This window comes from Alexandromys fortis, unplaced genomic scaffold (assembly GCF_014885135.2).
Source record: "Alexandromys fortis isolate MF-2015 unplaced genomic scaffold, M_Fortis_MF-2015_v1.1 scaffold_75, whole genome shotgun sequence".
In the NCBI taxonomy this organism is placed as follows: Eukaryota; Metazoa; Chordata; class Mammalia; order Rodentia; family Cricetidae; genus Alexandromys; species Alexandromys fortis.
Window position 1 is genome coordinate 966222 of NW_026067956.1, and position 25159 is coordinate 991380.

At 45.1% G+C, this 25159-nt stretch overlaps 1 protein-coding gene across 2 annotated transcripts in view; it reads left to right on the top strand.

Moving 5' to 3' along the window:
- Positions 1-23470, top strand: part of Elp3 (elongator acetyltransferase complex subunit 3) — a 64123-nt gene extending 40653 nt beyond the window's left edge. For both annotated transcript variants that reach the window (XM_050152190.1, XM_050152189.1), the window contains exons 11-15: positions 2158-2248; positions 4197-4262; positions 5691-5918; positions 6582-6663; positions 22400-23470. In XM_050152190.1, coding sequence (XP_050008147.1) covers positions 2158-2248; positions 4197-4262; positions 5691-5918; positions 6582-6663; positions 22400-22476 — 544 coding nt within the window. In that variant the 3' untranslated portion in view covers positions 22477-23470. The remainder of the gene's footprint in view (positions 1-2157; positions 2249-4196; positions 4263-5690; positions 5919-6581; positions 6664-22399) is intronic.
- Positions 23471-25159: the final 1689 nt, after the last annotated feature.

Sequence of the window (25159 nt, forward strand, 5' to 3'; positions counted from 1 at the left end):
ATGATGGGCTCTGCATTAGATCGCTGCTGCCCCTAGGCTATTTGACAGCTGTCTGCCTCGATATGATATTAAATCACTATGAGGCATCAGGCTAGGAATACCAATTTGCAACCAAAGCTTGCTTCTGATGCATGAGAAATTTCAGACAGGAACAGCCATAAACATGGCTTGGGAAGGTTTTTGATGAGCAAATTGTAAATATTAGCACCTCTAAGCTTGAAATATTACCCGTTGAGCCAGTATTCGCACGTGTGATGTCTCTTCATGCCAGGAAAGAGACTAGATTAAATTACTTAGAGAAACGTAAAAGAACTAAAACTCCTACCTCGATGCAGCAACAAGGTCAACCATTTATAGCAGCCTGGCCCAGGTTGTAACCCAGTCTGAGTGTGGAGTTAGGATCCATCATGCACTGCTATGCATGCAGAAGATGCTTGGCCAGTGCAGAAATGTGTTCCACATTCCAGTGAAGGATCCTATCTCTGAGAATTGTAGTCGCCACATTTCTGTTCCTTAATAACCGAGAGCTTCCATCTGCTGTGCTCCAGGCGTGTCGCTACCAAAGACCATTAAAGCCGTGCTTCATTTTTATAGTGACAGACGTCAACTTCGGACTTTTATGAACTGGTAGCATTCCTGTAAGTTTACTGTGGTAATAGACATCTACAAGAACATGCAGCCTGTGCAGTCTCACAGGCCCAACACCTGGCTTGCTACCACTGTCACCATCTTGAAATTGTTAATAATTTTATAATAAGAGGCTACATGTTCTCACTTTGTGCTAGGTCCTACGAATTATAGAGCAGCCTCCTGGTATATGTACTGTAGTTATTTTAGCACAGACACACACACAGCAAGGTTATGCTCTGCATTTCCTTGGGACAGTTACTCTAGCTTTGTCTAGTTCATTGTTCATAGCAACCGCGTAGGACATAACTCCCATAAATAACAAGACACGAGATGTGTTTGTCAGGTATTGCCAGCATGATCTCTACTGATCCTCTCAGGTTAATTTTAGAATATGTATAACAAGGGTTTGGAAGTATATTTTAAGTTTTAAAATATTTAGTGTGTTCATATAATGACTGTTATATATCCTACAACACTTACAAGTTGCTATAAAATATTTCAGTGTTAGAGAGGAGCACTTAGAAGATTTTATATTTGGTTTATGTAATATAAGCAGAAAGATTTTAAGCAAAAGTATGTATTCCTTGCTAAGTAATATTTACTTTCAAAACTTTTGCGTGATTCTTTTTTCTGATTACCAACTTTGAAGTATATACGGAATTTAAGAGACTAAAATGCTGAAGTTAAAAATCATTTTACAAAAAACTATACTTAAACGATATATGTGAACGAGTTAGTCAAAAAACAAAACCAGTTTTTTACGTCCCTTTGGGCCTCCTGGTATGTTTCTCTCTATAGTACCTTCATGGAACCCTCTGGATTTCAGAGCCTGACAGATCTGTGAAATGCTCCTTCGTGCTCATTGCTCAGCTTTCTGGAGCTGGTACAACAAAACACCTAACTCCAGCTTCTGATTGGCATCTCCTTCATGTCTGGCACTCTGCTATACTAATGCAGAAGCTAAATCTCATTTCCTCAGCCTTAGGCAAGATCTTATTCCCCTAAAGCAGAGTCCCTTCTGGTTTAGAATTGGGGAAGGTCTATGAGTGGTTAGAGCAAAACCAGGCTTTTGACCTTGGTGAGTTTCAGGTTCTGTGTGGGAGGGAAAGTGTTTGCAAAATGGTACATGAATCAGACGTGTTATTTCTCTCCAGTAGGTTGAGGGTTGTTGCTTTTCATTCTTGTTTTGTTTAGTACAGGTGTCTGTGAACCCCAGATCCTTCCTAATGGCTCCCAGGCATTTGGGCAGATACTATGCTCTGTTCTCTAATGTGATTTCCATTAGATGTGTTTCACCAACCCTCTCAGAGGTGGGTGGAATCAGCTTTGAAGATGGGAAAGCTGGGGTATAGGGATGCTCTCAGCCTTGCTCCCTCTCCTCCTCAGGATGGTTGGCCTCTGTTTTCTGCTCCATGGCTTTGCGGATTTTCATTATTTTTCATTTTCAAATTTCCCTGCCATACTGCTGTAGAGAGTGGTTTATATTTTCCACAATTGATGGTTTGTTGTTTCGTTTTTCTCCTACAGAGACATTCCGATGCCCCTCGTCAGCTCAGGAGTGGAGCATGGCAACCTGCGAGAGCTGGCATTTGCAAGAATGAAAGACCTTGGAATACAGGTATGAGTAAATGTGACTGCCAGGGATACTGTAAAGAAAAATCTCATCATATGTATCTCCAAGGCTGTCACTCTCATGCATTGCTGGTACCAGTTGGGTCAGAAAGCTTATCTGTTACAGGTGTTCTGTGTAGCGTATAGAAGCTGAAGTGAGTGGTGACCAAGGCTGCCGCTGTGTCTCTGTCCACTTCTGACTTCTGTGACCTGTTGGCTTAATATTTACTAAGCAGCTTCTCTCTCTTGACTCTAAAAGAATTAAGGAAGGTGTTAATTTGACAGTCTCTAGGGGTAGTAGTGAGTTTGAAATGAAGCGTCCTAGGAACTTCTTAGGGCTTCTGAAGAGATAAGCCAGGAGTGGTGCCTGGCCAGGGCACCAGGGGTTAGGCTGTGCCATCAGAATGCAGTGCCATTGGTTGGGGGAGGGGGAAGGGATCTGTTGACTGTTTGTGTTCAAGCATAGACCATGGTTTCAGAGAGATGGTTCCAAGGCCAGCACAGCACACATTTGTGGGCTTGCCCATGACTTATTTTATGCTTACTCAAACTATCATGGAGGAAAAAAATTTAGAACATTGTCCAGAAGAGAATTTTTTTTACTATTATTGGTTTATTCAACACAAAATAGTATAATAATTAATTAGTTGAGTGTAATTAATTAATTAAATGTGAAGTTTTCAGTTTTAGAAATAAGCGAGTGCGTGTAAGCATATTAGCAGCACCACATGGAGGGCAGTCTCCCTATCTGCTGGTCTTCTTTAGCCTTGCTCTACCTAACCCTTGATAGGATCTGCTAAGTGATCCGGGAGTGACTCTAAAAACCAATTCCCATGGGTAATGTTCTTACCAGAAAATCCTTGTCTCTGCCTTATAGAAAACAAACAAACAGAACCATGCCCCAGGAAAAAAACAAGAAATATAAGCAGCAGGTACCGGTTGACTGGCAGGTAACTCAGTTACACACAGTCTCCTGTATAGAGCTGGGCTGGAAGATAGAATCTGCTCTTAGTAGATAAGCTGCAGATCTGGTGGCCACATCAGCAGAGTGTCCTTCCGGGCAAGTTTCCCAGAGCATCGAAATACCTTTGTTTTTGCAAAACTGAATACTGAGCACTTATAGAAGCATTGTTAATACAATTGCTTGAATGATATTGTCAGATTTTCTAGCACAATCCTCTCACACTAGTAGAAAGTATTAGGATACTGAAAATATATTTGTGGTTTATTCTGTAGGGGAAGAATATGCCATAGGACATACCATTGGGTAATGATGTGTCAGGCTGTATAGGATGCACACGGGACTAAGTAGGAGGGAGGATTGTTACAGGTCTTGGCCATGCAGACTAGGCATTGCATTGGCATCGTCTCCTGGAAGCTGTGCACACTCAGGGGATGTCCAAGAGCCATCTGTAGTTCAGGTTCAACTTGTGTCATATACTTGACTCTAGCTTCTTTCTACATCTTCCCTTCCTTCACAATTCCTGTTCTTTCTCCCACAACGCCTTTCTTTGAAAGGGAAACATACCTTTAATATGCATCTTTTTGCATATCTAAAATGATATGGTATTGAAAATATTAATGTCATACCGAAGGAAGGTTTTACAAATTTAAGAATTTGTTTTTGCTCTTCTGTGATCATATTTTAGGACTATATTTTCAATCATATTTTGGGGTTGTGTTTTTCAAACAGTTACATCTCTTGGACAAAACTATTTTCTAACTGTCTGATTTAATGTTCTTTATTCCCCCAAGATTATATGTGTTCTCTTTGAATTCTGAATTCATTTTAAAAGGAAAACTGTACAACTTCATAAATTCCCATTCTCAAATTCAATAGAGATGGCTTTTCTAAGGTTTCATCCTTTGTTTCAGTGTAAGTTATGTTCAGACTTGAGCCCAGGATTTATGTTAAATGAACACTGAATGAGTCACTACTCTGGTGTTTTTTGCAGTGCCGAGATGTGAGAACCAGGGAGGTTGGAATCCAAGAAATTCATCACAAAGTGCGGCCATACCAGGTCAGTTTCCTTTAAATCCGTCCCAAGCTGGGACCCCACCTGCTCACAGAGGGAACCCAGAAATGAGTGAATAACTCGGTAGAACAAGTCAGGAAAGACAGACATGAGAGTCACTGAGTTATGGAAGGTTAGGAAATTCAAGGCTGCACCCTGATTTTCATCAGCACTACAGTGTGGGACATGTTCTGTGGTGGGGCTGCTCTACCCTGCTGTTAGTCTGTCTGCAGTCACTCTGAAGGGCACAGTGACGACTCAGAGTCCAGTCATTTGACCTGAATGCATTCAAGTGTGAGTAGCTTCCTAGGACCAGGGGCTGCCTTCCTGTGGAGCGCCTTGCTGATCTCTTCTGTGTGACCCTCCAGATCTTGTCCTTTGATGATGACTCAGTGAGTTCCGCAGACCTTCGCATGGTGCCCAGAGGCATTCGGGGGAGCCTCACTTTCATATGTCCATCAAGTCTAACTTGGTGCAGCGTGTTCTACGGGGTGCAAGTCTTTGTAGCCCCATGTGAGCAAGGCTGGAATAGATGATCTCTGCATCAGTGTTTCTGTTCTTAGAATGAACCGTGTTGACATTAAAGGGTCTCTTGAGGGAAAAAGTACACCTAACACTGCATTTTGACAAGTTCTTAATCTAATTATATACCAGACATTAAGCTGAGGTTTGTCTGTTTTGTTTTGAGTACGTTCTACCCATTTATAGGGTGTTATAGGTCTGTTAAATCCCTATTCCAATAAGTAGAATTCTGAATGAACACCTCTTGCTCCATAGTGTTCATAGAATTCTCTGTACATTGGGCTGGAGTCAGAATTTATATAGGTCTCTACTACTGAAATCCCCCGGCAGCTATCATCCATCCTGCACTCTGGCGATTGGACTTTAACATACTCGTTCCCTCACTAGGCATATTTCACAAGCCCTGTGCTGTGTTATACTTTCTTAAGTCCCATTGAGAAATAAGAGACAAAGATCACCCCCTTACACACACCTCAAACACACATAAAAAGTAGGTTTTAGTGGAAGAAGTAAGGGCTAAATAGGGAAACCATTGAGTATCTGACAATTTGAAAGCAAAACGGGGATGGGGGCTCTAAAAGCCAAACGTATGATTAATCTGTAGTTATATCTTAGACACAATTCATAGGACATCATAAACTTCTATAGAAGTCACTGAGCTGGGGGTATCTGTAAGAATCTCAAGGTTAATTAAGTTCAAATATTTGTAAAATTGTTCTCCATTTATAGTAGTCCACGAACAAGGCTCTTATTTAATCCTGTGCTTGAGAAAAGGCAAATAAAAGCCGTAATTAGTGATGATTCATTCTTTGTTCCTAGCTGAACATTAGCCTAAACACATCCATACAATTATAAAAATGAGCTTGGTTCTCTAATTCTGAATGAGGATTTTCATGGCTTTTTATCCAACAGATTGAGTTGGTGCGGAGAGATTATGTTGCAAATGGTGGCTGGGAAACCTTCCTGTCCTATGAAGATCCTGAACAGGACATTCTGATTGGCCTCCTGAGGCTGCGGAAGTGCTCAGAGGAAACTTTCCGATTCGAATTGGGCGGAGGCGTCTCCATAGTCCGAGAGCTACACGTGTATGGAAGTGTAGTTCCTGTGAGCAGCCGGGATCCCACAAAATTTCAGCATCAGGTAATCTGCGTCCTGCTTCTCCTTGGTCTATAGTTAAGAAATTGTCTGAAATAGGAAACAACAAAAGCAGTGGAGTAAGGAGGGAAGGGAAAGATAGGATGGGAAAGAATAGGATTCAGTTCAGTTCAGGGCATCCTGTCTCAGTGTTGCTCCCATGTGGTCCTGTGGGCACCAGGTGACAACAGATACAGCCTGTAGAATCAAATGAGGTAATGGCAGGAATGTGCTTCACGGGTGTAAGTTATGTAGTATGTATGAAACCCTGTTCTAACCCCCAACAACCTAAAATTAGAAGTTTCAGGAAAATATATTAAAAACAGAAATAGACTTAGGATAGACCCCTTTAAAAAGCGGAAGGTGAGTTGGACAGGTAAGACCTATTCTCATAGTCCAGACTCGTGTCAACTGCAGTTGCCCAGACCTTCCCTAAAGAGAAAGACCAACCAACCCCATCACCCAAAATGCCATAGCTGGCTCTTGTCGCAGTGCTGACCTCTCCTCTGAGTGTGGCTCTGGGCAGGGTCCAGTGGTTTCCTTTTCCTTAATCATCAGCAGATTTTTATCACCGACTTTCAGACATTTTACCAACTACCATGTTTGTGGACCTCTCTTAATGGATTTCCTTTCCTTATTAATCCATGAACTCCTTGATGCTCTTTCTAGGGGTTCGGCACGCTGTTGATGGAAGAAGCAGAAAGAATCGCTCTAGAAGAGCATGGATCTGGGAAAATTGCAGTTATATCAGGTGACTGGAGAGAGGCGTTCATGATTCGTTCATTGACATTTCACACTGACACCACAGTGAGAGTCCTCTGTTCAAAACTGGTCCAGGCTGACAAGCTAAGGACTTGTGTTCCAATCTTTGGGAATTTCTGAGAGTAGTTGGGTCAACTTGGGGTTCTAGAAGCACTTGGTTCCTCAGAGCGCCAGGCCAGTAACTAGTGCACTTTCTTTGCTCGCCTGACCTCTGGTCATTGTGGTCAACTTGTCTCTGTGCTCTCTGTCAGCTGCTCTGTCTGTGGCAGTGGAGTTTGATAGTGTGGGCCTGAGGAAACGTGAGCAGCGTAGAGCCTGATTGCTGGTTCGGGATGATTGAAGGCAGAGTGTAGTTCTTGCCCTTTCCATGACACCGCTGTTGCCTTTGCTCCTGAGTGACAGCTTTTTCATTTGGAAGTGGAAAGGAGGAAGAAATTTTCCTCTGCCCTGTCCCAGGCCAGATCCAAAAATTAAATAGGCAAAGACAAATTAACAGGAGGAAGGTATGCAAATTCATATAAAATGACCGAGACACAAGGAGCCATCCTTCCTGAGAAAATGAAGGCCGGGAGATGCATGTAACCTGAACAATGATGAAGGGTGGAAAGTCATGGGAAAATACGGTAGGAGGAAGGATGTGAGCCAGGAATAATAAACTGGACAGACTTAGCAGGGCCTGTTCGTTCCTCTTGGAACTTCTCTATCCTTAGATTTGAGGTCAGAATGGTCTCCCCTCCAGGACAGGCTGGAAGAATATTTGGGAAGGTAGGACAGAGGAAGTTCCGAGCTCTTCCTGAGCCTGCCGTGGTCTCGATTCCTCCAGCTTTGCCAAGGCATTTGTGCATTCTGAATCATGTAAGGACACCCCACGGCCCCTGTAGACCAAGGACATCTTATAGTTAGGGAGGACACATGAGATTTGAGGGTAGGGGGAGCAAGAAATGATGGACAACCCCTTTTACTCAACAGTCTTCAGTGTGGTGTCCCTATAAGAAAAAATTACTAAGATCGTGAAAGGCAGAATCAAAATTTACGGTGTATTTGCCCCAGAATGTATTTTGTTTTCCTGTTTTACTACCATATCCCAAAAGCTTACCTGTAACCTAAGAAATATTCTTCTGAAAATTAAAGCTGAAATGAGGTTTTTAAAAGAAAAATCAATAAGAAGTTGCGAGTCCATAAAATCAATACTGGTGCCCAGGTCTTCATGATTACAATTATAGAAATATAATCACACAGGCTCTCTTAATCATTCAGTCTGACTTGGGTTTTTGATGTTACCCAGATAAACAAAGTACTTCTTAGCATGTCTAGCTTTTTCTACTTTTCTCCATTACTTGAACCCCACAAAGTACCACCTGGCTGAGCTATGCGGCCGGCACTGATGAGCAGTAGAATGAGTCCCTCTCCTAGCTTCCCCGTACTTGGCCAGGAGTACCAGGAAAGGGCAGCCTGCCACAGAATGCCTTCTGTCTGTGCATCAGGACGGGGCAGACAGCACCTGAACTCACCCACAGAGCTTGCTAAAGTCTTTATTGCATTCTGGTCTCGTTGTGGGCTCAGAGCTCACAGTTGCTAACCAGCCAGTGTGCTGATTGTCTCCAGGCCAATCTGAGAGACTAGAGTCAAGTATTCTCCAAACACTATGCTCTCTTCCCAGTCGTTAAGGTGATCTTAATTCTCTGACCTGCAGCCCTACACTCCCAGACGACACTGTAGCACGTGATTTTTCTGGTGTCTTTGGGAACCTAATCAGATTTCCATTTTCCATCACTGCCTTCCTGACATCCCTTTTCCCTCAGAAGGATCTACCCAAGGCCCGACTTGCCCGAGGTCAAGTCCAATTGCACATAAGAGCCTCTGTCTATTTTTTCTGAGCAGGTGTCTTTCTGAGTGGGAGTTCGCATCTGCACTCACCAGCTTTTTCTCGTAATCTAAATGATAGCTCAATTTCATGTCATCTGCATGGTGAATTTCTAAAATCACAAGAAACGACTTGCTTAGAGACTCAGGCAAGAGAACCTTTCTGTCTGCAGCAATGCTGGCTCTCCTCCCCTGGCACCCTGCAGAGGGTTCTTCAGCCAGGATGGGTTTCTATAGGAACAGCCCTGGAAGGACTTCTTGGAGCTGACGGGAGTTCTTTGGGAGAAAGTGTGGTGAGCACTGTTTCCTGCCTTCTGGTCTGGGAGCCCCACCATTGTAGTAAAGAAAGCCCCGTATGGACTCCTTGACTTCCTATTTGACTCTGATCAATCTTCACAAGGAAACACTGAACACATTTGCTGTGTGGCAGGTGCGCTCTGTATCGTGGGTCTGAGAGATCTATGGTTCAGAACTTACGAAGGTAGATAACAAGTGCTTAGTGTGTCATGTGTTAATGTTGCTTTTTCCTTCGATTTTTTTCTAAGTATGGTGGTGATTGTGAGTGTGTGTGTACATGCTCATACTCACATGTATTTTAATATATTTACTTTCATTTCATGTGCATTGGTATTTTTTGCCTGCATATATGTCTTTGTGAGGGTGTCAGAACCCCATGGAACTAGAAATACAGACAGTTGTGAGCTATCGTGTGTATGCTAGGAATTGGACGCTGGGTGCTCTTAATCGCTAAGCCATCTCTCTAGCCCCAAATTATGTTTTAACTGGCATTTATAAAAAGTCAAAAAGAGCGGGATGGTGGTGGTGCATGCCTTTAATCCCAGCACTCGGGAGGCAGAGGCAGGTAGATCTCTGTGAGTTTGAGGCCAGCCTGGTCTACAAGAGCTAGTTCCAGAACATGCTCCAAAGCTACAGAGAAACCCTGTCTTGGGAAGAAAAAAAAAGTCAAACAGTTGCTCTGTACATTGATCTTAATACAAAATTCTCTAATGATACTTGGTACTGCTGTTTGTGGGGTGTGTTTCATGAACGGCACCATTAGATGTGACACAGAAAAGAGATGGTTGGTGGGGAGTGTGCAGGGAGCCAGTGCTCCATCCCTGCCTTGACAGCCACTCTCCTGGTGACCTAATGAAGTTCATGGTCCTTATTAATTTTATTAAAATCAGGTTCATCAGGTTATCTTTGACCATTTTGTCTGGTATCTTGGTTAGGGGTCTAATGTTGTAAAGAGACACCATGACCACGGCAACTCTTCCAAAGGAAAACGTTTAATTGGGGCTGGCTTACAGTACAGAGGCTTAGTCAGTTGTCATCATGGCAGGAAGCACGGCAGTGTGCAGGAGGACATGGTTCTGGAGAGCCAGCTGAGAGTTCTACATCTTGATGTGTAGGCTGCAGGACAACTTTGTGCTATACTGGGCATAGCTTGAATATATGAGACTTCAAAGCCTGCCCCCACAGTGATATTTCCTCCTGATAGTGCCACTGCCTATGGACTAAGCATTTAAACACAAGTCTTAGTACACTTTACCAGCCCCTTTTCTGATACCATAAACAACTCTTTAATTTCTTCAGTAATAAATTTCATTCTTATTCTCAGGTAGGTATTTGATTACGAAATTGATGGTGACGAAATTCCCATAAAATATTGGTCCCGGCTGTGGCTTGTGGATACACGACTTTGGTCACCACTGACACTACTCTGTTTTCTCTGACGTTCTCCTCAGCTCCTGATTCTGCTCTCTCTTGTCTGTGGCGTTCTTCTAAGTCACACACAGTGGTGGCATGGCTGTTCTGTCTTGACATGACTCATGAGGAGAGGGGTTGAGGGATCATTTGTCATTGTGTTGGCCTAGCTGTAAGAGTAATGCCTTTCCCTTCATCTTGGCAGTGGGTTTTCTCTGTTACTTAGATTTATTATCTGGTGCTCTACCTCTGGACAGTGCTAGCAACTTTGCTTTTGATCTGATTTGAACCACTAGTCAGAAAGGTTCTGCATATTCTCGTTTTCCTTATTTATGTTTTTATCTGTTGCTTCCATGTATTTATTGAAAACTACACTGTACTTGGTGAACATAGCTCCATGAGAAGCACTGAAGCTGCTTTAAGCAGTTAGATGAAGTACTACGAGGCATTCAAGTTCACACACTTTAAAAGTACACAATTATCTTAGTAAAACAGTTTTAAAGTTAACTGTCAGCTTTAACTGTAAAAATTATTTTAAAAGCAAAAATGAAATACTTAGCTTCATCATCATCAAAATCGCTAGATGTGTTGAGGGAAAAAATAAAAGGATCTATAATCCCAATACTTGGGAATCTGAGACAGGAGGATTGCCGTGAGTTCAAGGCCATCATGAGCTACAGAGTAAGACTCTTATGTTAAAAGGAGAGGTGTAATGTTGAGCTGCCTTCTGCAAACTGATCTCCATCCATCATTGTCCCCATTTGCAGGGGAGGATGCAACACCTCCTTAGGCTCCAAGTCATTTCTCCACCAGGATTAAGTGCTTCTTTTTGCATGTGCATATATATATATATTTATATGGGCAAATCGGTGTGCTAAAACTCGTTAGCCAGGCAGTGGTGGCACATGCCTTTAATGACAGCACTTGGGAGGCAGAGGAACATATATTTCTTAAGTGTTCCAGGCCAGCCTGGTCTACAAAGCAAGTTCTGTTTACACAGAGAAACCCCATCTCCAAATAAAATAATTTTTAAAAACTAGTTTATAAAATAATGTATTGGTAGGGACTATCTGTTAGCTGTTGTTCAGTTGCAAAGCAGCTAGTCCCAGTTGTGTTCAAGGGCATCAGTGTCTTGGCCGCTTACCTGAGCGGCTTCTGCGGGTGCCCGTTTACTTAGAATCCATGGAGTTGGTCTATCTGATGATCAGCAGCCTGTCCTTCTAACATCAAGAAGCAGTTTATCTCATCCTTCATTCATGGAGTAAGGGCAAGGACCTCTACTGAGAAAGCTAACTACAATCTTTCAAATGCCATCACTAAAATCACCATGGAAACCAGAATTCTGATGTCACAATGCCCATATCATTTCTACAGGGGCAAATATAACCATCAATAGCCACTGTTTAAAAAGCCATTTAGCACCTTCAACAGAATAAGGGATTCTTTTTTTTTTTTCTTTTGGTAATTTTGGCTAGGTATCAGATTTAATCATGTTACTGTTTCAGTTTGCCAAGCTAATTACTATGCGGTAAGATGGACAGCTATTCCCCAAGCTCCCTGACTACCTTCGTCATAAGCAGTATTCTATTTGTGTTCTTTCAAGTAGAAAATTAATATGGCCATTGGCCAAGAGCTGTACAAGCTTGATAGATCACAGTGATGGTGAGAGATGAGAAAAGGTCTGGATAGTTGATGTCAGAAACCTCTCAAGTCAGAGCCTGATAGCCATTTTGTTTAAACCTATTACGATGCCAATGACGAGGGGAGGATAGATCCAAATACAGGGTGAGTGAAACAGTCACTGTGAATATGAGGTCATTCTTAATCATATTATTCAAAACCATGTGACCTAAAGCTGTGACTACAGTCCCCAGTAGTCAAAAATCAATGTGTCTGTGCCTTATATAATCCAACATGGCTTCCTGGGACAGAAATTAATGGTCTTGTGCCCCAGAGCCCCTGATTAATAATGTTCTATGTGGACAGAAAATAGCAATTGTTTCCTTAGGCTATGACCAGCTGAGATTTACTTCCTGGACCTGAGAAACCTCACCTGTATCCCAGGTTCCTGCACGGCTCTCCATTTTGGGTCAAGGTTATTTTATTCTTTGCATTATAATCTAGTTGAAAAGCAGGGTCCATTTGTAGCCTCTTCTGTCTGATAATGGACTCATAATCCTACCAGAGTCCCCAGAAGAACGTCTCTTTATTATGGCAGACTATTTGCTAATGGGCCAGGAAACCTGCCAAATGCAAACCGGTTTGTACCACTTGTGCATGTGTGTTAATACAGGACTTAGCAAAAAAATAAGAGAAAGAGTGGTTCCTCTTTTGTGCTCTCTCCTTCACCCTTCATATAATTTTCTTTTCAGTAAACTACCCTGCAGCATCTTCTAACTAAATGCACGTTTTCTGGATTCCATTTGTCTTCTTCCACTTTGATTTTTAACAGTAGATCATACGTGTTGCTTTTTTGATAAGTCTTCCAGTGGGCTTATTTTTTATCATTACTATCATCTTGCTTTTAAAGACAATAGATGCGTCATAAAGCATTATGCTGTTACAAGTCCTCTATTAACGTCAGCATCATTAATCAGACTGGCATTGATGGCATAGAATACTATTCAGCTAGATAACAAGTTGACTGTGTGCTTGCTAATTGGTGTCTCTTGTAGTTCAGCCACGGAAGCATTCTTGCCTGGCTTATCTCAGGAATATTTATTCCTTGGCTTGACATTTGTCCCTTGTAGATGTATCAGGTACCACTTTGTTGTAAATGAATAAGGTACCAGTTTGTAGCATTTTGCATTAAACCATCTGACTCATATGACCTCCTTAGTGCTCATACTTAGTATTCCTCAGTAGGCTACTATTTAGATCTTGTAGGTTTCTGAGTCTTGGGAACATTTCCTCAACAGAAGCAGTAGCCTGGCAGCAGTGAAAGAACTGCATGTTGGCATTTACCTTTTTAGCCGCCTTGTGTTTCAGAACTGTCTGCCATCCAAAGGCTAGCCTTGCTCCCATGGCCATACTCTAGGTTTCTCCCCAGTCCCGTTCCTTCTGGTTTGTGGATATAGGCAGTAATGGTTGTGTGCTTTTGTTTAGGAGGAGGAACGGGTTGTACCATGTCGTCTATGCTGATATCCCTAAAGTTCTGGGAGCTTTGAGGTTATTGGCTGTCTGCCTTTATTAGAAAGGTGAACGCTGCTCAGGTTTCTTGTGGAGCAGCAAGCCTTCTTTAAGGGACTGCCATACTTTGATCTTTTATAATGCTTTATTGCAACCTTAACTCCTCATCAACTCTCCTAGGAACAGTATTGGGTTTTTTCTCTGTAAACATTTGACATTGCCTTTACCCATTAATTTAATAATGTTTTATTGTTTGTATCTATTAGAGTCAGGATTCTCTCCCTTAAGGTGAATAGATATTGATAAATAGTACTGAAAATATTGGTGCAGCCTGCTAAGCCAAGGGTTCTCAGAGCCTTTTAGTTTGGGGATTTCTGCTTCCATCATATAACATGGTATGTTTTCACTCCTCTGGCATCCTGGCCTGAGCTCTGGCCCCTGACAAGTTCTCTCTCGGGAACAAAGGCTGTAAGGTGGTAGTTGCGGGCTAGTTTATTAATGCCCACCCCACTGTTGCCTCCCTGAGCACATGGTTGTCTAGTGTGCCTACCACCTGAAGGCTGTTTGGTGTCCATGAGGCCCTTCTCCCTGTGAATGGTGCACAAGTTCCTGGTTGCCCAGATTATTTGACTAACACAATCCTCCTCCTTCTAATCTAGAGGTTTAAAAGAGAAATTATTTATTTGCTTAATGGTGCTATGTGAGAGCTTCAGCAGGACATAGAGATAGGCCTGGTCTGTGCCGTGACAGGACTTAGCTGGGGTGGCTTCGGGGCTGGGTAGTTCTGACACCAAGGAGAATTAGTTCTTCTCCGTTGGTTAGAAGTCCTTAGGAAGAATTGATACCAATTCTTTTCAAATCTGATGGGTAGAATTACCTACAGCTGTTTGATCCTGGCCTCCCCAGCCATCTAAAGAATGGGGGGATGACATTTGATTGTGAGCCGGGTTCTCCTTGCTGTAGTTTAGACCCTGTTCTCTGTCAGGTTTTGTGTTTCTGAAGATTTTCTGTGTTTCATGTGGGTTGTCTAAGGTGTTTGTTCCTAGTTTTTCCATAGTTTGTGCTCATTATATTTCTTTCTATAAACACAGTAGTAATGCCTCCTCTTTTATTAAAAATGATTTGATACATTTATCTAGTGGGAGGCAACTGCATGTGTCACAGTGTGTGTGTCAGGGTCAGGACAACTTTTAGAGAGTCGTTCCTCACCTTCCACCTGTGTGATAGATGTCAGGGATTGAACTTAGGCTAGCAGGCCTGGGCCAGCTCCTTTACCCGGGGAGCCCTCTCCCCAGCTCCTTGTTGCTGCTGTTTTGCATTTGTTTTGTTTACTAGTTTAGATTCTTGTGCGTGGGTGTAAACAATGTCCCCACTTGTTTCTCTTCTCTCTGAGGTGAGATTGAGCAGCTTTAAGAATGAACTTTTGATTTTATTTTCTGTTCAATATTCTATCCCTAGTTTCTGTCATCGCCTTTCTTGTGCTAGGTTTGAGTTTAATATGCTCATTTTTATCTCCGGCATTTCTCGATTTTGAGATATTTCTTATTTTCGGTGTGACCATTTGCACTATAAATTTCCCTCTGCACACTGCCTTTGCTGGACTCAGTGTATATGGGAATGAGATGTATTCAGTTTTTTTGTTTTTTTTTTAAACAGAGATCTTTCTCTGAGGCCCAGATTGGCCTAGAACTCACTGTACTGCAGAAAGGCTCAAGCGTATGGCAGTTTTCCCCCATCAGCTCTGAGTCCTGGGTTATAGGAGTGATCCATCAGCCTGCTTTGATTTCAGTCTTGTTGCGCATAGTAGTTTCCAACTCCCTGAGATTACTTCTTTGACCTGTTGGCCATTTAAGAGTATGTTAATTTCCACATATTTATTATGTGTTCTGCAGTTTTCATCGTGTGTGTGTGTCTGTGTGTGTGTGTGTATGATAAAATGCCTTCAGTCTCACAAGTAATTGTCCAGGTCTGAACATTGGTGCCAAGTCCTGGTCCTCGACAGTTGGAGATGGCTAGAGACCCCATCCTAGCTGCCATGATCATTGCCCTGGAAGTTTTTTCATGGTGGAAAGCACCAGCTGACCCACGGTGCAGGGCCTGCTCCACGTCTGCCTAGAAGCCGTGACTTAAGAGGCTTCCAGCTCAGCAGCACACCTCACAAACACACGGGTACCATGGTTTCTGAGGTAGCTATGAGAAGCGAGTGACCCCAGAACAGCTGCATCACCAGAGTCCCACCCGTCCTAGAAACCCCCTGTGGGCGCTGCAGCATGAGGCCCCACCTCTAGTTACGCTCTCCACCTGCAGCGCCTCCCTCCTACCTCTTCCTGATTTCTGGTTCCATTCCACACTGGTAGGAAAGGGAATTTTGTCTGGTTAGTGTTTTTCTGGCTTGACATGGTTACCCACAGAACACACCGTGTGCTCCTGTGAAACTGTTTGCTCTGCTGTTGGCAGTGGCATGATGTCTTGAAGCACTGGCCCTAGCCTGTCTGTTCCTCCCACTGTGTGCTGTTTTTACCACAGGTTATACCTCAGAGTTGTGTATTCATCAATGTAGGTTTATAATTATTGTTATATGGATTTGCCTTTTAGATTCCATAGGAAGTAAAGAGAAATTTTAAATTAGAACTAAAGGCTTTGTTTGTGTGATTCCCTTTATGGTGCCCTTTAGTTCTGATTGCTCCGGGTTCTTTCAGCCTTTCTTATGAGGCAAGTCTGGTAACAAATGCCTTAGCTTTTGTTTATCTAGGAATGTCTTTCTCCTTTGTCCTTGTCAAATGTAGAATTCTGGTTGGCTGGTCATTTTCTTTCAGTAGTTTAATAAGTAATCCCACAGTTGAGACTTCTTTGGTTTCTCCTGTCAGCTGTCAGTCACACTGAAGACCGCTTACACGTAACAAGTCATAGCTCTGGCCGCTTTCAGAGTCTCCATCCTCTCAGTTGGCTTCTGGCCAGAGGCTGTGGCCTGTCCATTCACCAAGCATTCCCCTCACAATTGCGTTTGGCAAAACCTGGTATCACAAGGTAGTTTCTTGTGGTTTGGAGGCTGCCTTCTGGAACCTCCTACTCTACCATTTAAAGTCTGTGTCAGAGAAGTCAGTAGAAGAGAGTGGTCTTGCTTCAGGCAGTGGATTTTCCCAGTCCTTGGCTTCTTAGAGATGTGCACATGGTTTGAGACGAGAGAAGGTAGTGGGAGTGACTGGTGCCATCACACGCATCTGCTCTGGTCGCAACAGCCACTCCACTTTCAAATCAGACAGCACATGCTCTCTCAGGAAAAGCCTGCAGGATGCCGGGAAACATCACCGGCGTGGACATCACTGTGGGAAATGATGGAACGTGAGAAATCCAAATTCTATTTAGATTTCTAAGTTTCCTACTTTGGGTCTGTGTTCCTTTTTACTGTGTAATATTCAAAGACCCCTTGCAAATGTGCAAAGGACATTTAGGCTGCTGGGTAGCAGAGTTCCTGCAGGTACACTCTTTCCAGTCAAGAAAAGGGTATTAATGACTTGCCATAACTAGCTACCTTAAAGAAGAGCTCAGTTTTATGCTCCTAACCTTTATCAATTTTGTAATGTTTTTTCCTTTTTAACAGAACATGAGAGAGATTATCTGAAAGACTTCAGGTCATTGAGTTAATTGGTTCTTTTTCAGACGTTGAGAATAAAAGCTTTCCCCTACTTGCATGTCAGTGTGTTTTTGAGTGAAATATTGCCGTCCTTTTAGATCAATGAGATGCAGTAAAGTCTCATTTAAATAGTAAATGAATGAAACTAATGAATATATTCCCCTGTATTAATACTGCAGCACATATATAGCCCTGGATAGATAGCTGATTAATCGAGCAAAAATAATTGAAAGTTTCTTTAATTTGTTTTATATTTTATTAAATGACATAAACCATCATCTTACATTTTTATATCTAATTTTTAAAACTCAGATTTCAGCTTCATGGGATAGATTAATGTATTTTGTCTTTCTCATTTGAAGCTTGGCCGTGGGAGTGTGGTGATGTGGGCTCAATCTTCATTCAATCCAGTTATAATTGCTCATGACAAAGGGCAGCCTTGTACCCCAAGAGAAGAAGTGTCAGAGAACAAGAATACACCTCCAGATTTCTAATCCTTTCCTTGTCAGCATGAGAATGTCTAAATCATTTACCCACATTTTCTTCCGTTGCAGAATACCAGGATGCAATGTGTTTGCACATGCTCATTTGAGCCCCCACATTATTTCTTCCTCTGTTCTGTTATCCCATGGCTTTTGCCGGCTGGAATCCCAGCCTGAGTTCTCTTATGTTTCCATCTGTGTGAAGGGTTGATTCATTTCCCCGATGAAGTAATTATTCGTGTAGTTGAAACTGTCCCCCTTTTAATTTCATTTTATAAGCTTGGCGGTGAACTGTAACAGGTAGCAAGGGAGCCTGTTCATGTCAGACTGTGAATTGTTTGGCCATAGCCATGTGTCTTAGTCCGTCAGACAGCTGCAACAGATACTCGAAGAAGTAAGAGAGATTTGCTTACTGCAGATCTGATGATAGTTCACTGTCCAAGGCAGCAGCATATTTGGTATTGTGTACAGGTCATTCATCCAAGGAGACACCCAGGACACACAGCCACACCTAGCTTTTAACGTGGATGCTGAGGATCTGTACTAGAGTCTCCCCTTCATCCCCTGAACTATATTCCCCGTCTTCCGTAGTGTAGAACTTAAAACAACTGGGTTTGTTCCCGTTGCGTATTGGTTAACTGTTTTAATCTACACACACACACGCCATGTATTAACCTCATTATGCAACCATAGTTAACCCTCTCCCATAGCCAGTGGCTGAGGCAGTTAGCGCGGAGTCTCTTCCTCCTTAGAGTGGGCAGAACTGTGTTTTAAGCTAAGTGGCATCACACAAAGCCAGGGAGAGGGGATCAGAGAGCAGGGCTTCTTTCTGTGTCAGGGACTTGGAGTCTACGCGTGTTCAGCGTAGAGAACATTCCCGAGATGCAGTCACTGCCAGTGTCCAGGTTGGTAGGTGTCCTAGGAGGCCAATGACTCTTGGCAGCCAGACTTGGAGATCATCTACCTATAGAGCAGAGGCGTCCCCACTGCATGCTGAGTGCCCCCTCATCTGGAGCAAGTCATACCCTCTTCCTTTAATCCCCACTTTGCCTGGGTCATCAATCCCTTGAGAGAAGACAGCAGAAGCCATTTGATAACTGTTTGTAGTCTGCACAGTTAAGTCTGTTCGCACACATTTCCTTCTCCCAGAAGACCTAAGGCAGAAATGGAGGCCAAGGAGATAACTCGGAGGCTGGTCACATGTGCAAATATTGCTGTAGGCGGTTTTTGTGGTATTCTTTTTCCTCTTGCCTCATTTTGGCATTGTCACAGCTGGCAAAGTAGTGACCATACAGATTTTTACTCTGCCTACCATAAAAATGAGGTCCTTATGACGTAGATAAGTTTTGACTGTGGACCAAGTAATCCTGAAGATAAAGCCAGACTTCGGACTGTACCCCTCCCCACTGTTGCTGCTCCTCTGATAACGGGGGGCTCTGTAGTGAGCACCCCAGAGACCACGGCCAATAGCGCTTGACTCCTCGGCAGCCCACGCGAGCGATGGCGTGGAGAACTCCTACTTGCACAGCTGTGTGCTGCTCCTGTAGGGGAGAGGCGGCAGCAGCCAGGCTGATCTGGGACCAAGACAGCCCAGCACGTCAGCACAGTCCAGGAGGCCACTGACGTCAGCTCCAAAGGGTAATTGCTTTCTCCTGGCTGACTAATACAGGAAAGTTACCGTGACTGAGGACTTTGCCTGGGCCCCACAAAGGGCCTTCAGGCAGCCGGGTGATGCCACATTCCCTTCCCAGCTGGCCAGTTTGTCTGGCAGGTTGGAGAAATAGGCAATTCTTAACTTCAGGAAACAAGATGCCTAAGAAGATGTGGGGGTGGGGGGGGGGTGGGGTTTGGACCAGCCAGAGGCAGGCCAGGCTTTCCACAGCACTTGAAGGTTCTCAAGAGCCCCAGGAACTGACTGGGGCTGTTGTATGTTCCTGATCTGGCCAGAGAGGGTCCCAACAAAGCCCCAATGCCTTTTCCAACCTGGTCTCAAAGACCCAGTTCTAGGAGGAGCAGAGTCCTGACTCCCCTCCCCTCCCCCTCCCCCGCCGGGAAGAGGAGGCTCACTTGGAGTAACTGCTGAGAAATGTTCCCATCAACTCCAGGAAAGCCCATGTCTTAGCCACCCATCCAGGAACTCAGGGCTCTCGCCATCCTGGTTATCCAGTCTTATCTCAGCCTGTGATCTATAAAAACACTTTGCCCAGAAGCAGATCTTAAAACGAGGCCACCATCTTGCTTTGACAGGGACCATACAAATGAACAGAATTATGTGTGTTCAAGACCTGAACTAAGTAAATCTGAGGAGATTATTTGGGACACCCCCAAGCAGAAAGTTAGTGGCAGAGCATCAGGGGTGAACCAGCCACTGTGGGAGCTGCATGATGCCTTCCAGACTGAGTAGACCTGTGACTCCACTTTCAAATGCTTGAGTCCTTTACAGCATAAGTAAGTGCATGGAAAACGGTGCCCCACGGCCAGCAAGGTGGGGGTCTGAGAGGCTCCAAAGGGTAGTTCCTCCCTCTTCAGCGTGTAGTCTACCCACCTCCTGGCCCGCAGTGTCACGCCAGTTTCAGTTTTCTGTAGTGCGTCCTGCAGTAGCACTTCTCTCTGTGTGTACACAACATGAAAGTAAAGCGCGTGTAATAGGGCCCCAGACATTTACTACATCCTGATTCTGTGCTAGTCACTGTAATAACTCCAGTGACAAAAGCTGTTGGCTTACAGAGGAGGGAGGCAGACAGTGGAATAGAGCATGCAGTGCTGACCCAGTGGCCGTAATTGAAGTCTGCCCTGCTAGCCACGGGGGAGAGTAAGTGGGGCTAGCCTCTGGCTAGAAGAAAGAAACCCCCGGGTCTCCAGCGTCTGAGCTGGGACTGGAGGGCAGTCGGGCAAGAGCTGCATGGGGGTGAGCATGGCAGATCAGTGGGGTCAACCCGGTCAGCCTGTTCTGTCCTCTGATAACACAAGGGTCATTTAGGCAGGGTTGGAGTGTGGAAGAACTTGTTTTCAGATGGGAGTTCAAGCTTTAGGACCTGCCGTTGGTGTTCCTAGGCTCTGAATCTGGACTTTTTATGGTTGCTCCAGCAGTGAGATTAACTTCCTGTCCTCATACACTGATGTGGGTCACAAGGAAGGACCCTGCTCTGTGACTTCTTGTATAGGTCATGCCTGCTCCAGCCTTCACCAAGTCGGTGCCACCTATAAAAAGGTCTTTCGTCTGCTGAGAGTGAGTCAGCATGGAGTTTGCTGTTCCGTGGCTGGTGAACTGGCTTCTAGAAAGAGCTGGACACAGGCCACTGTGTCTGTACCTGTAACACATTGGGCTGTCCTGATCCTGGCTTCCTGGCTGCCTCCTCTCCTGCCCCACTCTGCCTTATTTTGCTGAATCCGTCAGACGCTTGGAACACTTGAACATGTGTATGAAGTGGTGGTGCCCTTGCGCTTCTGCAGTGAGGTGTGACACACGGAGTAAAGAGAAGTGTCAAGATGGCAGCTTTAGTAGCAAGTGTATATCCCTGTGTAACTACTTCCTGGGTGTGAGACAGCATTCTCAGCCCTACAGAGGCCCTGAACCCTTGTCATCTTTCAAATTTAACTGTTGTCCAAATTTTGGAGTCTTTCCCATGTCTGAATTTTGAAACGGAATGTTTTATTATCTGGTTCCATCCACACGGTTCTGGGAAATTTCTCCATATGGATACAGATAACAGTTGTTTCTCACTGCTGAGTTACATTCCCTGGTGAATATACCCACCTACTACTGGAGATATTTGGGTTCCCGCTTATCTTGGGGGTTACAATGTTTTGTCACAAGTCGGACATAGCACTTCTCTTCGCCGAGGGGATGGATACCTGCAGCATCATGGAGTATGCCCTCAGATCTAGAACTTGGGGAATGGTGGCCCTTTGGGCTTTGAGCCTTCCTGTTGTCAGTCCGAGCTGATGCCTGTGCCCATATTTCGTATGTCCACCAGCCCCTTGCTCTGCACCAAGCCCGTGTTGGGCAGAAGTCGTAATAATAACACGACAAGCAGAAGTGTGCAAGACAGTGTGGCTCCCCTGGTTAGAGTTAGTCCTGGTGGGGAGCCTCTGTCCATCGTACGTACGGGCTTCAGCCACTTCCCAACCCGCAGACACTCTGAAGTGGGTAGAACTAATGGTGAGGGTGTTCTGTTCCTTATTGGTGTAAGACGGGAGTGTTTACAACTGATGTCTGAGACTGAGGCATCCTGGGAGCTGAGCCCTCACCCTGCTTACCCGCTCTACCTCTCCGTAGTCAGAACTGAGTTAAGTTGGCATCCACAGAGAACTGGCGAGCGGCTTGGTGAGAAAAGCCCTCCTTTCTCCTCACAAACTATGTGTCCTGCGAGCCAGGGCCCTTCCCTCAAACCCACTTCTCTGGCGACAGCTGAAGAAAGAAAATTTTTCCTGTGACCCCTTGTGTATCCCAGCACCACGGACAGGGGCCATGTTTAGCTATGCATGCTTCTGCTATGCAAGCTGTGTGGAAATCCATTTTTCCATCTGCTGCTGCCTTGTTCACCTCCAGAATGCCATTTGGAATATAGGCCTCCCATATGTGAACTCTCCGCTCCTTGTTGGTCTGCATTCCCTCGCGCACTGGTACATGCAGACCCTGGAACCATTGTGGCCTCATAAGTGTGCGTGCCATATACCCTGGTCCTGTGCTAGCGGTTGGGAAAGGGCATTTGTCCTACACAGCAGTCCGTGTTCATACAACTAGACATCGGCATAATCACAGTGGGACAGATTTGCTATGCTGAGAGCGGTTTGGGCGGCAGTGCAGTCTGAATGAGAGACGAGGCGTGAGGCTGGGGCCTGTGCCAGCTCTGACGGCTGCTAAGCTGAGGCTGACTAGAGCTCTGTTTACTTTGTCTCCCTTGCAGGCGTTGGCACCAGGAATTACTACCGAAAGCTTGGCTACAGATTACAAGGCCCATACATGGTAAAGATGCTAAAATAATGGCCACGCCCGTCTACCTTCGTACAGCAACCTCCCTGGCAGAAGACCAAGAGTAGGGTCTCTTGAATACCCAGCCGTGGCTAAGCAAGTAGATGAACCTGCACCCCACCCCTTGTGAAGTATTGTGTCCTCCCCTGTGGCTGCTAGCTCCCAGCTCTAGCCTCTCCTGGCAGAGGCTGGGCCTCCCCCTTTGTGTACCCGTGGAGTTACTTCTGCTTTTGAGGCTTAAATGATGTTTCTAGTTTCTCATTCTGCATGAGGCTGCAGGTGACCCATTTGGGCTCCGACGCTGTGACAAAAGCCAGTCAACTCCTTTGACCATCATCGCTTGTGATTATCATCTAAGGGGCAGCCTCGGGAGGAGATTATTTATATACTCCAAAGATGAAAGCCGGACTGCAGCACAGAAACGCTGTCAGCGTGACTCTCTGGCCTGTAACTATGTGCACGTTCACCCTGCACAGGAAGTCATTCCGTGACTGTGCTTCTGTCTTGAAATGTGCTATGTTTGGGAAAAGAAGAGCTGAGGTTGTGGGTTGTGTTGATAAGCTTGGTGCCAGCCATCCTGTCGGGGGCCTACCCTGACCCAGGCTGTCATCTGCAGGGCGGTGTGAGCTATCTCCAGAGTGCCAGGCTAGCTCTGTGCCAGCCAGTTCTTCTGTCCTAAGCAGACATGGTCCAGTGTGCATAGCCAGAGCCTCGCGGCCCTGGTGGAGACTAGTCCACCCTCAGAAGTGTCTTTCTGCATGCTAATTGTGTAGGTGGGTGTGACGGTGCTGCATGGAGACGTAGGAGTTTGATAGTGCGTGAAGCAGGCCTGCCTGACCTGCACAGGGGTGGTGGGTTTCCCAAGGCTCCTGCATTCATCTAGTCCACTCGGTAGTCTAGGCTCTGAGAGAGCCTGCCTCTCCTGGGCATCTGCCATTTCCATCAGTGTGTGATGAAAACTGTTCTCTAAAGGTCTGAAAAATAAAGTCCTTAGCATAAACGAGAAGTGGTGTGGAGTTTTTTCCCTCGCCCTGTAAACACGATGGCATTTGTCAGGAGTTTACAGGTTTCACTCCAGTGACACCATGTGTTTCCCCCGGGTGCCGCTTGCCGTTTCATTAACGCTGCTGAAAGCAAGGGGCGCAGGGTTTCTCAGGGGCGCAGTGTGGCTCTCCAGCCACTTTCTGATAATGCGGTTTGGGGAGTTTAGCTATTTCTTAGTTAGACATTTCCCCCACAAATGCAAAAGCATTAAACTAATAAAGCGCACACCTCCAGCTTTCACAGCGCATTACAGGAGCTGGTGCATGCTGGGCCAGCAGAGGGCCGAGGCTCCCTACCTGCAGCATGCCAAAGCACCGTGTGTCCCTGGGTCAAGTGAACCCAAACCCACAAGGAAGCCACCAGGAGACAAGTACATACAATGTTTGATTTTAATGGTGGCCACTCGGAGCAAGAATTTCAAATAAGCAAGGGACCCCTGACACCCTCCCCTCCCCTTCTTGTGACCTCGATGCCTGGTCCGTCTGACACTCAGCCCCGCATTCCAAGGTGCCCTTCCCAGGTCACCCCCAGCCCACCTTGGCATGCGTCTCTGGAGGCTGCACAAGTCCACAGAAGGTGCAGAGCTTCACCAGGTGTCACAGCTCCTGACCTAGCGTCTCTTATGACCAAAGTGCCTGGCCTGTGTTGCACTTGGTGTAGCTGCCACCGTCACTGATCCAGCCTCTGAGACCTGTATTGCTCAAGCCAAGGCCACCTTGTGAGGAAGATCAGCTGCCTTGCTCCTGCCACCTTGACTCAGTCCTGCCAGATACGTGATTTTTTTTTTTTTTTTTTTTTGACCTACTCTGAACACCTTTGGCAATGGCCTCAGTGCGCTCAGGTCGCTCTGCTGAGTTCAAGCTTTGGACTAGGGAGATGGCTCAGAGGATGACTTAGGGTTTTTATTCCTGTGAAGAGACATCACGAAGGCAGGGAGCATGGTGGCATGCAGGCAGACATGGTACTGGAGAAGCAGCTTAGAGTCCTACATCTTGGAGGCAACAGGAAATCGACAGACACACTGGGCAGTATCCTAAGCATAGGAAACCTCAAGGACCGCACAGTGACATGCTTCCTCCAACAAGGCCACATCTCCTAATAGTGCCACTCCCTAAGAGATTATGGGGGCCAATTACATTCAAGCTACCACAAAGAATAAAACTGAACCCCAGAACCTAGGTAAGAAGTCCCATGCGGCAGCCTGCATCTGTTATCCCAACACTCCACTGTGTTGGGAGGCCGAGGCAGGAATCTTCCAGAAACTCAGGTTAGCCAGCCTGGTGTACATGGCACAACCGAAACAACCAGAGAGCCCCTACCTCAACCAGCCAGAGGTCCCTCTGACTCCGCATGTGTACCATGGCATGCACACACTGTGCGCCCATTTTTTAAAAATCAAACTGTATCAAAAACATACTGAAATTTATCCAAAGAGAAATACATTAAAGCACATTGCCACAGAGCTCGGTACAGAGCAATGCTTCTAAATTTTGGGGAAATTCCTTTTCTGTTTCCCACCCCTACAGAACAAAGGGTATTTTTTTTTAAGGTTATCACCCAATTAGAAACACAAACTTTGTCGTTGGCCCCCAGAGAGGGCCTGAGTTGATGGGAGGAACTGGGCAGTTACGGAAACTGCTGGGAGCTGCAG